This window comes from Bombina bombina, chromosome 4 (assembly GCF_027579735.1).
Source record: "Bombina bombina isolate aBomBom1 chromosome 4, aBomBom1.pri, whole genome shotgun sequence".
Lineage (NCBI taxonomy): Eukaryota > Metazoa > Chordata > Amphibia > Anura > Bombinatoridae > Bombina > Bombina bombina.
The window spans coordinates 971,033,473-971,052,279 of record NC_069502.1 but is presented as its reverse complement, the minus strand read 5'-3'; the positions used below and the strand labels follow the sequence as shown (position 1 = coordinate 971,052,279).

At 40.2% G+C, this 18,807-nt stretch overlaps 1 protein-coding gene across 1 annotated transcript in view; it reads right to left on the bottom strand.

Moving 5' to 3' along the window:
- The window catches only part of CFAP61 (cilia and flagella associated protein 61), an 854,500-nt gene that overhangs the window by 332,800 nt on the left and 502,893 nt on the right, over positions 1–18,807 (bottom strand). Inside the window, exon 18 of the mRNA XM_053712009.1 lies at positions 5,330–5,431. Within this exon, the coding sequence (XP_053567984.1) occupies positions 5,330–5,431 (102 nt within the window). The remainder of the gene's footprint in view (positions 1–5,329; positions 5,432–18,807) is intronic.

Sequence of the window (18,807 nt, the reverse complement as noted above, 5' to 3'; positions counted from 1 at the left end):
TACAGTGGATATTTTAAACCTCGTAACTTACAACTTTACAATAAGAAAATTGTTAACATCTGTTATAAAAGATGATATCAGTGTTGCAAAATTACGCCTAGATTTAGAGTTCTGCATTAGCCGTCAAAACCAGTGTTTGGGCTACCGCTGGTATTTAGAGTCAGTCAGGAAAGGGTCTAACGCTCACTTTCCAGCCGCGACTTTTCCATACCGCAGATCCCCCTACGCCATTTGCGTATCCTATCTTTTCAATGGGATCTTCCTAACGCCGGTATTTAGAGTCTTGGCTGAAGTGAGCGTTAGAGCTCTAAAGACAAAACTCCAGCCGCAGCAAAAAGTCAGGAGTTAAGAGCTTTCTGGGCTAACACCGGTTCATAAAGCTCTTAACTACTGTGCTCTAAAGTACACTAACACCCATAAACTACCAATGTACCCCTAAACTGAGGCCCCCCCACATCGCTGCCACTCTAATAAAACATTTTAACCCCTAATCTGCCGACCGCACACCGCCGACCCCTATATTATATTTATTAACCCCTAATCTGCCGCCCCCAACGTCGCTGACACCTACCTACAATTATTAACCCCTATTCTGCCGACCGGACCTCACCGCTACTCTTATAAATGTATTAACCCCTAAAGCTAAGTCTAACCCTAACCCTAACACCCCCCTAAGTTAAATATAATTTAAATCTAACTAAATAAATTATTTCTTATTAAATAAATTAATCCTATTTAAAGCTAAATACTTACCTGTAAAATAAACCCTAATATAGCTACAATATAACGAATAATTATATTGTAGCTATTTTAGGATTTATATTTATTTTACAGGCAACTTTGTATTTATTTTAACCAGGTACAATAGCTATTAAATAGTTAATAACTATTTAATAGCTACCTAGTTAAAATAATTACAAAATTACCTGTACAATAAATCCTAACCTAAGTTACAATTAAACCTAACACTACACTATCAATAAATTAGTTACATACAAATACCTACAAATAAATACAATTTTAATAAACTAACTAAAATACAAAAAATAAAAAAAGAACTAAGTTACAAAAAATAAAAAAATAATTTACAAACATTATAAAAATATTACAACAATTTTAAGCTAATTATACCAACTCTAAGCCCCCTAATAAAATAACAAAGCCCCCAAAATAAAAAAATGCCCTACCCTATTCTAAAATAAAAATTGAAAAGCTCTTTTACCTTACCAGCACTTAAAAGGGCCTTTTGCGGGGCATGCCCCAAAGAATTCTGCTCTTTTGCCTGTAAAAAAAAACCATACAATACCCCCCCCAACATTACAACCCACCACCCACATACCCCCAATCTAACCCAAACCCCCCTTAAAAAAACCTAACACTAAGCCCCTGAAGATCTCCCTACCTTGTCTTCACCACGCCGGGTATCACCGATCCGTCCACAAGAGGCTCCGAAGTCTTCATCCAAGCCCAAGCGGGGGCTGAAGAGGTCCATCATCCGGCTGAAGTCTTGATCCAAGCGGGGGCTGAAGAGGTCCATCATCCGGCTGAAGTCTTCTATCAAGCGGCATCTTCAATCTTCTTTCTTCCGGCTCCATCTTCATCCCGCCGACGCGGAACATCCATCCTGGCCGACGAACTCCCGACGAATGAAGGTTCCTTTAAGGGACGTCATCCAAGATTGCGTCCCTCAAATTCCGATTGGCTGATAGGATTCTATCAGCCAATCGGAATTAAGGTAGGAAAATTCTGATTGGCTGATGGAATCAGCCAATCAGATTCAAGTTCAATCCGATTGGCTGATCCAATCAGCCAATCAGATTGAGCTTGCATTCTATTGGCTGATCGGAACAGCCAATAGAATGCAAGCTCAATCTGATTGGCTGATTGGATCAGCCAATCGGATTGAACTTGAATCTGATTGGCTGATTCCATCAGCCAATCAGAATTTTCCTACCTTAATTCCGATTGGCTGATAGAATCCTATCAGCCAATCGGAATTTGAGGGACGCCATCTTGGATGACGTCCCTTAAAGGAACCGTCATTCGTCGGGAAGTCGTCGGCCAGGATGGATGTTCCGCGTTGGCGGGATGAAGATGGAGCCGGAAGAAAGAAGATTGAAGATGCCGCTTGATAGAAGACTTCAGCCGGATGATGGACCTCTTCAGCCCCCGCTTGGATCAAGACTTCAGCCGGATGATGGACCTCTTCAGCCCCCGCTTGGATCAAGACTTCAGCCGGATGATGGACCTCTTCAGCCCCCGCTTGTGCTTGGATGAAGACTTCGGAGCCTCTTGTGGACGGATCGGTGATACCGGGCGTGGTGAAGACAAAGTAGGGAGATCTTCAGGGGCTTAGTGTTAGGTTTATTTAAGGGGGGTTTGGGTTAGATTAGGGGTATGTGGGTGGTGGGTTGTAATGTTGGGGGGGGGGGTATTGTATGTTTTTTTTTACAGGCAAAAGAGCAGAATTCTTTGGGGCATGCCCCGCAAAAGGCCCTTTTAAGGGCTGGTAAGGTAAAAGAGCTTTTCAATTTTTATTTTAGAATAGGGTAGGGCATTTTTTTATTTTGGGGGGCTTTGTTATTTTATTAGGGGGCTTAGAGTAGGTGTAATTAGCTTAAAATTGTTGTAATATTTTTATAATGTTTGTAAATTATTTTTTTATTTTTTGTAACTTAGTTCTTTTTTTTTTGTACTTTAGTTAGTTTATTTAATTGTATTTATTTGTAGGTATTTGTATGTAATTAATTTATTGATAGTGTAGTGTTAGCTTTAATTGTAGATAATTGTAGGTAGTTTATTAAATTTATTTATTGATAGTGTAGGGTTTAATTGTAACTTAGGTTAGGATTTATTTTACAGGTAATTTTGTAATTATTTTAACTAGGTAGCTATTAAATAGTTATTAACTCTTTAATAGCTATTGTACCTGGTTAAAATAAATACAAAGTTGCCTGTAAAATAAATATTAATTCTAAAATAGCTACAATGTAATTATTATTTATATTGTAGCTATATTAGAGTTTATTTTACAGGTAAGTATTTAGCTTTAAATAGGAATAATTTATTTAATAAGATTTAATTCATTTCGTTAGATTTAAATTATATTTAACTTAGGGGGGTGTTAGGGTTAGACTTAGCTTTAGGGGTTAATACATTTATTAGAGTAGCAGCGAGGTCCGGTCGGCAGATTAGGGGTTAATAATTTAAGTTAGGTGTCGGCGATGTTAGGGAGGGCAGATTAGGGGTTAATACTATTTATTATAGGGTTTTTGAGGCGGGAGTGAGGCGGATTAGGGGTTAATAACTTTATTATAGTATCGTGAGGTCCGGTCAGCAGATTAGGGGTTAATAATTGTAGGTAGGTGGCGGCGACGTTGGGGGCGGCAGATTAGGGGGTTAATAAATATAATATAGGGGTCAGAGGTGTTAGGGGCAGCAGATTAGGGGTACATAGGTATAATGTAGGTTGCGGCGGTGTACGGAGCGGCAGATTAGGGGTTAAAAGTGTAATGCAGGGGTTAGCGATAGCGGGGGCGGCAGATTAGGGGTTAATAAGTGTAAGGTTAGGGGTGTTTAGACTCGGGGTTCATGTTAGGGTGTTAGGTGCAGACTTAGGAAGTGTTTCCCCATAGGAAACAATGGGGCTGCGTTAGGATTCCTATGGGGGAATCGTGCACAAGCACGTTTTTCAAGCTGGCCGCGTCCGTAAGCACCGCTGGTATTGAGAGTTGCAGTGGCGGTAAATATGCCTGTACGCTCCCTTTTTGGAGCCTAACGCAGCCATTCTGTGAACTCTAAATACCAGCGGTATTTAAAAGGTGCGGGGGGAAAAAAGCATGCGTAGCTAACGCACCCCTTTGGCCGCAGAACTCTAAATCTAGCCGTTAGAAAACAGTGTTTTCTCCATCAATGATTAAAAAAAAAAAGTTTAAATAAATTACTTTCATAATATTAAAGGTTTAAAAAAACACAAAAAAACACATTGAGCAAATATGCCCAGTATAACCTCGTCAGCCTCTTCTCCTCCTGTGTTTTTTTCAAAAGTGCGTCACGGGCATGCTGTCTGATCACGCATGCCCGATTGTACCATTGATCTAAATGTAGCGCGCTCCCGTGCTGGGTAAAGCAGCCGACAAGGTTAAAGGGACATGAAACCCACATTTTTTCTTTCATGATTCAGATAGAACATACAATTTTAAACATTTTCCAATTTACTTATATTATCTAATTAGACTTGTCCTCTTGGTAACCTTTGTTGAAAGGCATACCTAAGTAGGCTCAGGTGCAGCAATGCACTATTGGGAGCTACTGTTGATTGGTGGCTGCACATATTTGCCACTTCTCACTGGCTCACCTGATGTGTTCAGTTAGCGCCCAATAGTGCATTGCTGCTCCTTCAACTAACAATACCAAGAGAATGAAGCAAATTTTATAATAAAAGTAAATTAAAAAGTTGTTTAAAATTGTATGCTCTATCTGAATCATGAAAGAACATAGAGCAGAATTATGAAACATTCATTTTTGCGTTTATTGTCCCTTTAATGTCCCTTTAAGTTAGTTCTTTTATTTCTTGTCTCTTTAATTCTGTTATCTATGCCCATTTCAGCATAGGGCAATAATAAAGAAATTGCTCTAGGAATTTGGGTCCGATTCTCTTGAATATTATTTCTCATTACAAAAGCAGCTGTTTATGTACAATGAGCTATGAAGAACAGTGTTTACCACAGTCAAAAAGCTGCTATTTGAAATAAAAAAAGGTTAAAGCTATTCATAAGCAATAGAAAACATTACAACAGGTAAATATATTATTGTGAGCACATTAAAGGTGAGTACAGTAAATAGCCCCTTTAAAGGGACATTCAAGTCCAAAATAAATATTCATGATTCAGATAGGGTATGTAATTTTAAACAACTTTCTAATTTACTTTTATCACCAATTTTGCTGTGTTTTATTGGTATTCTTAGTTGAAAGCTAAACCTAGGTAGGCTCATATGCTAATTTCTTATACCTTGAACGCCTCTAATCATTTCGACAGTTAGTTCATGTGTGTCATATAGATAACATTGAGCTCACGCACGTATACCTAGGAGTCAGCACTGATTGGCTAAAATGCAAGTCTGTCAAAAGAACTGAAATAAGGGAGCACTTTGCAGAGGCTTAGATACAAGGTAATTACAGAGGTAAAACGTGTATTATAACTGTTGGTTAAGCAAAAGTGGGGAATGGGTAATAAAGGGATTATCTATCTTTTTAAACAACAAAAATTCTGGTGTTGACTGTCCCTTTAATGTTTGTAATATGTTTGTCATTGTTAATGATACATACCTGTTAGCTAAAAATCCACAATTCTTTGTAAAAAGAGGGGGGTAGTTTCCAGGTAGGCCATGTGTTGAAATCAACGTAATGTTATTGAATTTCAGGTGAGGGCTAGATAAGACAAAAAAACGTTATTTTATATGCTAAATATCTGCTTTTTCATTTCTAAAATTCAGTCAGAATAAGTGTTTAGTTTTTTCTCATGGACACTCATTATTTTTTCACTTTGTATTGACATCGATGTAAACATTTGTTGGTCAAAAAACAAAATTTATGCTTACCTGATAAATTTCTTTCTTTCCGGATATGGAGAGTCCAGAATCTCATCAATTACTAGTGGGAATATCACTCCTGGCCAGCAGGAGGAGGCAAAGAGCACCACAGCAAAGCTGTTAAGTGTCACTCCCCTACCCATAATCCCCAGTCATTCGACCGAAGGGAAATGGAAAAGGAATAACACAAAAAGTGTAGAGGTGCCTGAGGTTTAGTAAAAAATAACCAACTTAAATTAAGGGTGGGGTTGTGGACTCTCCATATCCGGAAATAAATACATTTATCAGGTAAGCATCAATTTTGTTTTCTTTCCTAAGATATAGAGAGTCCACAACATCATCAATTACTAGAGGGAACCAATACCTAAGCTAGAGGACACGGAATGACTAGGGAGGGAAAACAAGACAGGCAGACCTAAACAGAAAGCACCACCGTTTGAAGAACCTTTCTCCCACAAGAAGCCTCAGCCGAGGCAAAGGTATCAACTTTGGAAAATTTGGAAAAAGTATGCAAAGAGGACCAAGTTGCAGCCTGGCAAATCTGATCCACAGAAACTTCATTTTTGAAAGTCAAAGATGAGAAAACAGCCCTCGTGGAATGAGCCATAATTCTCTCAGGAGGCTGCTGACCAGCAGTCACATAAGCAAAAAGAATAATACTTCTCAACCAGAGAGAGAGAGAAGTAGCAGTAGCTTTCTGACCCTTACGTTTTCCTGAGAAACAAACAAACAGGGCAGAAGACTTGCAAACATCCTTAGTCACCTGTAGGTAGAATTTTAGATCATGCACAACATCCAAGTTGTGCAACAGACGTTCCTTATGAGAAGAAGGATTGGTACAGAGAGAAGGAACAACAATTTCCTGATTAATATTTCTGTCCGAAACCACTGTAGGGAGAAATCCCAACTTAGTACGCAGGACCGCCATATCCGCATGAAGGATAAGGTGAAGCAAACCACACTGCAAAACCGAGAGCTCTGAGACTCTTCCAGCAGAAGAGATAGCAATAAGAAACAAAAACTTCCAAGAGCCGGGCAGATAGCTCCGCATGCTAAGGCACTGTGGCTGAGCTCTGTAGTAACCCAAGGGTTGCAGGTTCGATCCCCGGCGAGGTCCACACAGCCTTTCATCCTTCCGAGGTTGATAAAATGAGCAGTGCCTTGAGACCCTTACGGGTGATTAGCTGCGCTTTACAAGTACCCAATACATACATAATTACATACATACGTATAAGATAACAATTTAATATCTATGGAATGCATTGGTTTAAACAGAGCCTGCTGCAAAAGTTAAGAACAAGGATTAAACACAGGCCTAATTCTGACTAGGGCCTGACAAAATGATTGAACATCTGGCACATCCGCCAGACACTTGTGCAACAAAATAGATAATGCAGACCTGACCTTTCAGAGAGCTGACTGACAAACCTTCCTCCAGACCTTCCTGGAGAAAAGACAAAATTTTAGGAATCCTGACCCTACTGCAAAAGTAGCCCTTTGACTCACACCAATAAAGGTATTTACACCATACCTTATGGGAAATACTTCCAGTAACAGGCTTCCGAGCCTGGATCATGGTCACAATGACTGAGAAACGAGATTTGGATGAAGGAAGGTCCTTCCACAGAGGCAAACTCCAAGGTGGAAAAAATGACAACTTCACTAGGTCTGCATACCAGATCCTGCGAGGCCATGCAGAAGCTATGAGAATTACTGTCGCTCTCTCCTGATTGATACGAACAATGACTCAGGGGAGGAGAGCAAAAGGAGGAAACAGGTATGCTAGACCAAAGTCCCAAGGAACCGCCAGAGGATCTATCAAGGCGGTCTGTGGATCTATTGACCTAGAACCGTACCTTGTAAGCTAGGTGTTCTGCCGGGACGCCCCCCCCCCCCATTTGAGGGTTAACCTGGAAAACACCTCCGGATGGAGCGCAAACTCCCCGGGATGAAAAGTCTGTCTGCTCAGAAAATCTGCTTTCCAGCTGTCCACTCCTGGATTGTGGATGGCAGATAGACAACAATAGTGAGCTTGTCCGCTGGAACCCGATAAATCCCAGCTAAGGACAATTGAGGCCAAGCCATCAGAGCATAGTAAATCGCTCTCAACTCCAATATCTTTATGGGGGGGGGGTTCTATTTTGTAACCCTGAAAAACTATGTCCACAGCCCATAGATCTGGACATCTCATATCCATGCCTGATAAAACAGGGAAAGTCTGCCCCCTACTTGATTCAATCCCAGACCGGGGGCAGACCCTTCATGCTGACTTAGACTCAGCTGCAGGTTTCTTTGATTGCTTCCCCTTGCTCCAAGACGGAATGGGTTTCCAAGACTTGGACTGTTCCTGCTTGGAAGAGAAAGACTTTTGTTTGAAGTTACAAAAGGAACGAAAATTACTTTGACATCCTTTTCGGTCTGTTCTACTTGTCTTATGGTAGAAAAGGCCCTTTTTCACCCATAACATCAGAAATTATTTCTGCCAGACCAGGTCCAAACAAAGTTTTACCCTTGTAAGGAAGCGCCAGAAGCTTGGACTTAGAGGAAACATCAGCTGACCAAGATTTTAGCCACAAAGCCCTGCAGGCTAAGACAATGAAGCCAGATATCTTGGCTCCCAGTCTAATAATTTGAATGTTAGCATCAGAAATAAAGGAATTGGCTATTTTGAGAGCCCTAATCCTATCTTGGATCTCCTTCAATGGAGTCTCAGATACAATTGATTCAGACAAGGCATCGCACCAATAAGATGCAGCCTTGCAACAGTGGCAATACAATGCCATAAAAGATAATAATCCTCCAGCTTCTGTCCAGGGGATCCTTAAAGGAGCAGCTATCCTCTATAGGGATCGTAGTTCTCTTAGCCAGAGTAGAAAAAAAAACCTTCTACTTTAGGCAACGTGCACCAGAAACTTTAATGGAGTCAGCAGCAGGAAACATCTTTTTAAAGACGGGAGACGGGGAGAACGGTATCCCTGGCTCCTCCCATTCCTGTAAAATAATCTCCATCACACGGTCTGAAACAGGAAAAAACTCCACAGAGGAAGGAACATCATAGTATTTATTAAGTTTACTAGATTCCTTAGGGTTGACAACAACAGAAGTATCAAAGTCGTCCAAAGTAGCCAATACCTCCTTTAACAATACACAAAGGTGTTCAAGCTTATATCTGAAGTTTACTTCTTCAGTCTCAGATAAAGGCATTATATTGCCCAAATCTGAGATTTTACCCTCAGAAGCTACCGACATATCCTCCTCATCAGACTTATGAGGGAGGGCAATATGTGTAGCAGTAGGAAGAACAGAAACCTTACTATCCGAATCTCTAATTTTCCTCTTGCGTTTTCCCCTTAGCATAGGAAAAGCAAATAATGCCTCAGATACCACAGAAGATACCTGAACAGCAATTTCTGCAGGCAAATATACTCCTACAGGAGTCAGAGGAATTGCTGGGCACTGTATGTGACGCCATAGAGGCTTGAGACATTTGAGGAGAAAGCTGTGGCATTGCCTGAACAGCATCATCCTGAGAGATATTTAACTCAGAAATAAAAAAGTTTATCTTTACATTTTAAAGACGTATCTAGACATGAAGTACAAATTTGCATAGGCAATACAGTTTGGTTCTTTAAACACAGCAGACATTTGTCCATAGGAACAGACTCCTGTTCCATGACTTAAATACATTTTTGGAAAAAAATAAATATTATTTATATTGACCCTGGCACTGTCACTTTAAAAATTAACACAGAGTGGTATTGTATGTTGACTAATTAGTCATTCCACGCCATTACTGCTAGAATCAGGACTTAGATTCCAAGCACTACTGGCATTAAAAGCTAAGCAGCAAATTATTAACAATTTCAGCTTCTCTAAATACGCTACTAATTACGGACCTCTACACCTCAGCATTTGACTGAGGCGCCTACCTGACGCTCCAGATAACAAAGGAACACTGTCAGCTACGTTCGGATCACTTGCCGGTCTCACACTACCAATCTAGCAGCCGCTAACGCCCCGATCATACTGAGAGCGAAAGGGGGAGGTCACATGACCAACAAAAATGAAGCTGCGTCATCAGAGTAAAGCGCACGCTTCAAGCCGGCAGAAACTGACACTTCAGTTAAAGAGAGACGTTCCTCTAACGATATATGCAATTGTAGTGACAAAAAATAATTAAACCAATACCCAAAAACTTTAACTTTCTAAGCCAGAAGTTCACAGCTAATAAATAAAAAATAACACCTGAGCCACCAATAAAGAGTTAACTCCTTCCTTCCCATAAAGGAGATTAACCCCTAAGTCTCTAACGCACATACATAAAATGTGCCTGCTCACTGCATCAAAATAATCCTCTACTAAGGATTCTAGTCCCAAATATAAAATGAAGACAGTTTTTTTTCTTGGTTTAACCCCTTCAGTGCAAGTCTCCCATACCCAGAAGACAAAAGCACTTGCCTGCAGTCTAGCTGTCGGAAGACAGCTTACAAGGTGTGAAATGACACATACTCCTTACAGAGACCTGTAGAAAAAGAAAGAACAGAGTAGCCAACTCTGAATTTCTATACCATGGGCAGCAAACATGTAAGAAAACCAAGTAAGGACTGCCTCACAACTTTCTAACTGCTTTAAAAAGGGATTGACTTGGACTATGGCTAGACCCAAAACTTGCTTGTAGCGAAAAGAAATCACATTTTTCTTCAGACACCAAACTTCACCTCCTCTATTGACAGAGGCAAAGAAAATGACTGGGGATTATGGGTAGGGGAGTGACACTTAACATTTGCTGTGGTGCTCTTTGCCTCCTCCTGCTGGCCAGGAGTGATATACCCATTAGTAATTGATGACGTTGTGGACTCTCTATATCTTAGGAAAGAAAACTGTTCTGAAAAACCTTGTATGTCTGCATTTTAGTTCAAAAGCATTTTCTGCTCTTACTTAGGAAAAATATTTCAATATTAAAAATATTTGTTTGACCTCTTGCTAGAAACATTACTATGGCAACCTTAGATTACATTAGGATCTCAGTACACAACCGTTATAATAACTCTGATATTTTACCTGCAAATTTTTACATTATAATCATAATATGATTCACGTCACTTAAAAGTGTTTTTGAGCGCTTAAGTCTGTTGAAAACTATGTATAATTTCTGTAGGTAATTCACAGAAAAACGCTGATATTTAAAGTGATGGTAAACTTTAAATAATCAAATACCATAAATGTAATCTTTGCCATTAAAAAAGTATATGTATGCCTTTTTTTGTTTTTAATCCATCTGTGAAAGGGTTTAATTAGTTCATATAATATTGCTTCTAGAGGGATGAACTCTTGTTGTTTTTTTATAAACGACAATTCCAGTGAACATTCAATCAACATGTGTGTCATTTGACAATCTTGAAGTCCAGCCCATTTAAAGCCCTTAGAAAGCCTATGTAGAGAATGGATGGGACTGCTCTATACATTACAGCCCAGCCAAAAGAGGAAATGAAGGGTGGCGGAGGAATAGGCAAGCAATACCAATTAGGATTACAAATATATATATATATATATATATATATACACACACACACTTTAATTTTTTTTTATATGGTTTTACATGCAAACTGTTATGTTTTTTTATTGCAACATTCTTATAGTTTGAAGTTTACCATCACTTTAACCAATCTTTCAATGTTATCAGGACAAAAGCCTAAATTTGGCATCAGCACTGGGGTGTAAAATGACTCAGCAGTAAAATGGTTAATACTTCTTTAAATAAAATTCTTTGCATGCTCCTTTTCGGACAAATTTGTCTTATTAGAAAATTGCCCTTGAATTTTTTTTTTTTTTTAACACAAGTCTCTGTGGTTTATCAGGACAACAAAGCCTGGAATATAGATTAATTTAGCAATTACACTGATTAGCTGATACTTGATGCAAATGGAAGTAAAAGGGTCAAGCACGTCTATTTGTTTCTGAAGCAATACTGAGCATATGTTTGTTTTTTATGTCTGTTTTTTGTTTATTTTTTTGTTTTATACAAAAGCTTAGATTATGAGTACAATATCCCTAAAACATTTAGCAAGTGCACCTGCAATTTCGCAGCAACAGTAGTGTGTATAATTCCAGCAGCGATTTTATGTTGCTGTGGCTACAAAAAGTGTGAGCAGCTCAAAGACACTTGTGAAGCAGAAATGCATTAGTGTATCCAGGGAAATAAGTAAAAAAATGGTATTGCGTTTCACTGCGCAATGCTACCGAATGACTACTACAGTATGAACGTTAAGTACCAAAGTCCTTGAAATTGAAAGGGTCACGGAATCAAAATATTTTGGACAACAAGAAAAAAAAAAACAATTTAACATTTGCATTGGTATTACTTGCGTCTAAAAAGAAATCTAGATACGAACAAATGTCCTTCAATTTTTTATTTCTTAATACATATACAGGTACAAATCTCCAAATCCAGAATTGCAAACTTATTCTGAAATCCAAACTTTTAATTATTATTATTTTAAAAAATAAAAATGATCAAAAATTACAATTTTTTCCCTCCTGTAAGTCACAATCTTTTCTACCTGTGTCTTTGTTTGTTTTTTGGTGTTCTAAAATGCAAAAAACATAATTTATGCTTACCTGATAAATTTATTTCTCTTGTAGTGTATCCAGTCCACGGATCATCCATTACTTATGGGATATTAACTCCTCCCCAACAGGAAGTGCAAGAGGATTCACCCAGCAGAGCTGCTATATAGCTCCTCCCCTAACTGCCATTACCAGTCATTCGACCGAAAACATGCAGAGAAAGGAAAACCATAGGGTACAGTGGTGACTGTAGTTTAATGGAAAAATTACCTGCCTTAAAGTGACAGGGCGGGCCGTGGACTGGATACACTACAAGAGAAATAAATTTATCAGGTAAGCATAAATTATGTTTTCTCTTGTTAAGTGTATCCAGTCCACGGATCATCCATTACTTATGGGATACCAATACCAAAGCTAAAGTACACGGATGACGGGAGGGACAGGCAGGCTCTTTATACGGAAGGAACCACTGCCTGAAGAACCTTTCTCCCAAAAACAGCCTCCGAAGAAGCAAAAGTGTCAAATTTGTAAAATTTGGAAAAAGTATGAAGAGAAGACCAAGTTGCAGCCTTGCAAATCTGTTCAACAGAAGCCTCATTCTTAAAGGCCCAAGTGGAAGCCACAGCTCTAGTAGAATGTGCTGTAATTCTTTCAGGAGGCTGCTGTCCAGCAGTCTCATAGGCTAACCGTATTATGCTACGAAGCCAAAAGGAGAGAGAGGTAGCCGAAGCTTTTTGACCTCTCCTCTGACCAGAATAAACGACAAACAGGGAAGACGTTTGTCGAAAATCCTTAGTTGCCTGTAGATAAAATTTCAGGGCACGGACTACATCTAGATTGTGTAGCAGACGTTTCTTTTTCGAAAAAGGATTAGGACACAAAGATGGAACCACAATCTCTTGATTGATATTCCTGTTAGTGACCACCTTAGGTAGGAACCCAGGTTTAGTACGCAGAACTACCTTGTCTGAATGAAAAATCAGATAAGGAGAATCACAATGTAAGGCAGATAACTCAGAGACTCTTCGAGCCGAGGAAATCGCCATTAAAAACAGAACTTTCCAAGATAACAACTTGATATCAATGGAATGAAGGGGTTCAAACGGAACCCCCTGTAAAACATTAAGAACTAAGTTCAAACTCCATGGTGGAGCAACAGTTTTAAACACAGGCTTGATCCTAGCTAAAGCCTGACAAAAAGCTTGAACGTCCGGAAATTCTGACAGACGTTTGTGTAAAAGAATGGACAGAGCTGAAATCTGTCCCTTTAAGGAACTAGCGGATAAACCCTTTTCTAAACCTTCTTGTAGAAAAGACAATATCCTCGGAATCCTAACCTTACTCCATGAGTAACTCTTGGATTCGCACCAATATAAGTATTTGCGCCATATCTTATGGTAAATCTTTCTGGTAACAGGCTTCCTAGCCTGTATTAAGGTATCAATAACTGACTCAGAAAAACCACGTTTTGATCAAATCAAGCGTTCAATTTCCAAGCAGTCAGCTTCAGAGAAATTAGATTTTGATGTTTGAAGGGACCCTGGATCAGAAGGTCCTGTTTCAGAGGTAGCGACCAAGGTGGACAGGATGACATGTCCACTAGATCTGCATACCAAGTCCTGCGTGGCCATGCAGGCGCTATTAGAATCACTGATGCTCTCTCCTGTTTGATTCTGGCAATCAATCGAGGAAGCATCGGGAAGGGTGGAAACACATAAGCCATCCCGAAGGTCCAAGGTGCTGTCAAAGCATCTATCAGAACCGCTCCCGGATCCCTGGATCTGGACCCGTAACGAGGAAGCTTGGCGTTCTGTCGAGACGCCATGAGATCTATCTCTGGTTTGCCCCAACGTCGAAGTATTTGGGCAAAGACCTCCGGATGAAGTTCCCACTCCCCCGGATGAAAAGTCTGACGACTTAAGAAATCCGCCTCCCAGTTCTCCACTCCCGGGATGTGGATTGCTGACAGGTGGCAAGAGTGAGACTCTGCCCAGCGAATTATCTTTGATACTTCCATCATTGCTAGGGAGCTTCTTGTCCCTCCCTGATGGTTGATGTAAGCTACAGTCGTGATGTTGTCCGACTGAAACCTGATGAACCCCCGAGTTGTTAACTGGGGCCAAGCCAGAAGGGCATTGAGAACTGCTCTCAATTCCAGAATGTTTATTGGTAGGAGACTCTCCTCCTGATTCCATTGTCCCTGAGCCTTCAGAGAATTCCAGACAGCGCCCCAACCTAGTAGGCTGGCGTCTGTTGTTACAATTGTCCAGTCCGGCCTGCTGAATGGCATCCCCCTGGACAGATGTGGCCGAGAAAGCCACCATAGAAGAGAATTTCTGGTCTCTTGATCCAGATTCAGAGTAGGGGACAAGTCTGAGTAATCCCCATTCCACTGACTTAGCATGCACAATTGCAGCGGTCTGAGATGTAGACGTGCAAAGGGTACTATGTCCATTGCTGCTACCATTAAGCCGATCACCTCCATGCATTGAGCTACTGACGGGTGTTGAATGGAATGAAGGACACGGCATGCATTTTGAAGCTTTGTTAACCTGTCTTCTGTCAGGTAAATCTTCATTTCTACAGAATCTATAAGAGTCCCCAAGAAGGGAACTCTTGTGAGTGGAAAGAGAGAACTCTTCTTTTCGTTCACCTTCCATCCATGCGACCTTAGAAATGCCAGTACTAACTCTGTATGAGACTTGGCAGTTTGAAAGCTTGAAGCTTGTATCAGAATGTCGTCTAGGTACGGAGCTACCGCAATTCCTCGCGGTCTTAGTACCGCCAGAAGAGCACCCAGAACCTTTGTGAAGATTCTCGGAGCCGTAGCCAATCCGAATGGAAGAGCTACAAACTGGTAATGCCTGTCTAGAAAGGCAAACCTTAGATACCGGTAATGATCTTTGTGAATCGGTATGTGAAGGTAAGCATCCTTTAAATCCACTGTGGTCATGTACTGACCCTTTTGGATCATGGGTAAAATTGTCCGAATAGTTTCCATTTTGAACGATGGAACTCTTAGGAATTTGTTTAGGATCTTTAAATCCAAGATTGGCCTGAAAGTTCCCTCTTTTTTGGGAACCACAAACAGATTTGAGTAAAACCCTTGTCCTTGTTCCGACCGCGGAACCGGATGGATCACTCCCATTAATAAAAGATCTTGTACGCAGCGTAGAAACGCCTCTTTCTTTATTTGGTTTGTTGACAACCTTGACAGATGAAATCTCCCTCTTGGGGGAGAGAGTTTGAAGTCTAGAAGGTATCCCTGAGATATGATCTCTAACGCCCAGGGATCCTGGACATCTCTTGCCCAAGCCTGGGCGAAGAGAGAAAGTCTGCCCCCCACTAGATCCGTTCCCGGATCGGGGGCCCTCAATTCATGCTGTCTTAGGGGCAGCAGCAGGTTTCCTGGCCTGCTTGCCCTTGTTCCAGGACTTGTTAGGTCTCCAGCCTTGTCTGTAGCGAGCAACAGCTCCTTCCTGTTTTGGTGCAGAGGAAGTTGATGCTGCTCCTGCTTTGAAATTACGAAAGGAACGAAAATTAGACTGTCTAGCCTTAGGTTTGGCTCTGTCTTGAGGCAGGGCATGGCCTTTACCTCCTGTAATGTCAGCGATAATTTCTTTCAACCCGGGCCTGAATAAGGTCTGCCCTTTGAAAGGTATATTAAGCAATTTAGATTTAGAAGTAACGTCAGCTGACCAGGATTTTAGCCACAGTGCTCTGCGTGCCTGAATGGCGAATCCGGAATTCTTAGCCGTAAGTTTAGTTAAATGTACTACGGCATCTGAAATAAATGAGTTAGCTAACTTAAGGGCTTTAAGCTTGTGTGTAATCTCAACTAATGGAGCTGATTCAAGTGTCTCTTCCAGAGACTCAAACCAAAATGCTGCTGCAGCCGTGACAGGCGCAATGCATGCAAGAGGTTGCAATATAAAACCTTGTTGAACAAACATTTTCTTAAGGTAACCCTCTAACTTTTTATCCATTGGATCTGAAAAGGCACAGCTATCCTCCACCGGGATAGTGGTACGCTTAGCTAAAGTAGAAACTGCTCCCTCCACCTTAGGGACCGTTTGCCATAAGTCCCGTGTGGTGGCGTCTATTGGAAACATCTTTCTAAATATCGGAGGGGGTGAGAACGGCACACCGGGTCTATCCCACTCCTTAGTAACAATTTCAGTAAGTCTCTTAGGTATAGGAAAAACGTCAGTACTCGCCGGTACCGCAAAATATTTATCCAACCTACACATTTTCTCTGGTATTGCAACTGTGTTACAATCATTCAGAGCCGCTAACACCTCCCCTAGTAATACACGGAGGTTTTCCAGCTTAAATTTAAAATTTGAAATATCTGAATCCAGTTTGTTTGGATCAGAACCGTCACCCGCAGAATGAAGCTCTCCATCCTCATGTTCTGCAAATTGTGACGCAGTGTCTGACATGGCCCCAATATTATCAGCGCACTCTGTTCTCACCCCAGAGTGATCACGCTTACCTCTTAGTTCTGGTAATTTAGCCAAAACTTCAGTCATAACAGTAGCCATATCCTGTAATGTGATTTGTAATGGCCGCCCAGATGTACTCGGCGCTACAATATCACGCACCTCCCGAGCGGGAGATGCAGGTACTGACACGTGAGGCGAGTTAGTCGGCATAACTCTCCCCTCGTTGTTTGGTGAAATATGTTCAATTTGTACAGATTGACTTTTATTTAAAGTAGCATCAATACAGTTAGTACATAAATTTCTATTGGACTCCACTTTGGCTTTAGCACATATAGCACAGATATCTTCCTCTGAATCAGACATGTTTAACACACTAGCAAATAAACTAGCAACTTGGAAATACTTTTCAAGTAATTTACTATAATATGAAAACGTACTGTGCCTATAAGAAGCACAGAAAAAGTTATGACAGTTGAAAATTAATAAACTGAAAAGTTATAGCATCAAATCTTTGTAAAAAACACAATTTTAGCAAAGGATTGCTCCCATTAGCAAAGGATAACTAACCCTGATAGCAGAAAAAAAAAAATACAGAAATAAACGTTTTTTTATCACAGTCAACTACAATCTCACAGCTCTGCTGTGAGTGATTACCTCCCTCAAAACAAGTTTTGAAGACCCCTGAGTTCTGTAGAGATGAACCGGATCATGCAGGGAAGACAATAAACTTCTGACTGAATTTTTTGATGCCTAGCAAAAGCGCCAAAAAAGGCCCCTCCCCCTCACACATAACAGTGAGAGAGATCAGTAAACTGTCATAAATTAAATAAAACGACTGCCAAGTGGAAAAAAATAGTGCCCAAAACATTTTTTCACCCAGTACCTCAGAAAATTAAACGATTTTACATGCCAGCAAAAAACGTTTAACATTAATAAATTGAGTGTTATTAAAAAGCCTGTTGCTAGTCCCTGCAAATTAGGCTAAAGTTTTATGCATACAGTATAATTCCAGTGAAGTGCCATTCCCCAGAATACTGAAGTGTAAAATATACATACATGACAGCCTGATACCAGTTGCTGCTACTGCATTTAAGGCTGAGTTTACATTATATCGGTATGGCAGAATTTTCTCATCAATTCCATTGTCAGAAAATAATAAGCTGCTACATACCTCTTTGCAGATTAATCTGCCCGCTGTCCCCTGATCTGAAGTTTACCTCTCCTCAGATGGCCGAGAGCAATATGATCTTAACTACTCCGGCTAAAATCATAGAAAAACTCAGGTAGATTCTTCTTCAAATTCTACCAGAGAAGGAATAACACACTCCGGTGCTATTATAAAATAACAAACTTTTGATTGAAGGTATGAAACTAAGTATAATCACCACAGTCCTCTCACACATCCTATCTATTCGTTGGGTGCAAGAGAATGACTGGTAATGGCAGTTAGGGGAGGAGCTATATAGCAGCTCTGCTGGGTGAATCCTCTTGCACTTCCTGTTGGGGAGGAGTTAATATCCCATAAGTAATGGATGATCCGTGGACTGGATACACTTAACAAGAGAAATTTTTCTTTATTTAATTATTTATTTTTATTTTTTTTTCAAATTTTTATTGAGACAAACAAAACAGAATAATGTGATACAGCTCCACAAGAGTATGTGCATAGGAATTACAAACATATAAAGGTAGACAATGAATCTTAGATATTGATATGTTGAGAATTAGCTTGCTCTTTCCACATATGTAGTTTTTCATTTGTTGGAGAGCATAGGGGTGGAGTTGTACAAAACGGGGTATAGGGTCTCTTTTTAATTTTATATGAGATATTATGCATGTAAGTAAATAAAGTTATATCCCTGTTTCGTAGAAGGCTAGGGCTAGAAAACCACATCCTGTAGACTAAAGTGGGTTTCGAGTATTAATATAACAAGGAATCTATGTGTCTACTTGTGGTATAGGATACGTTTAACTAATAACTGACAGAGTCTTTTGGTTTAATCATGAAATCGGTATCGGTGAAGGGATATAACTTAACAATAATATTGTAAGAGAAGGAAAGAGTGCAGCGGACAAGAGCCGCTTGAATTAAAGAAAAATGGGTATAGGACCCAATATGGGGGGGGCGGGGCTATTATAGAATTAATTAATTAGTATTAGTGTCTCCCTCCAGGGATTATTGTCTCCACCGGACACTGACGGA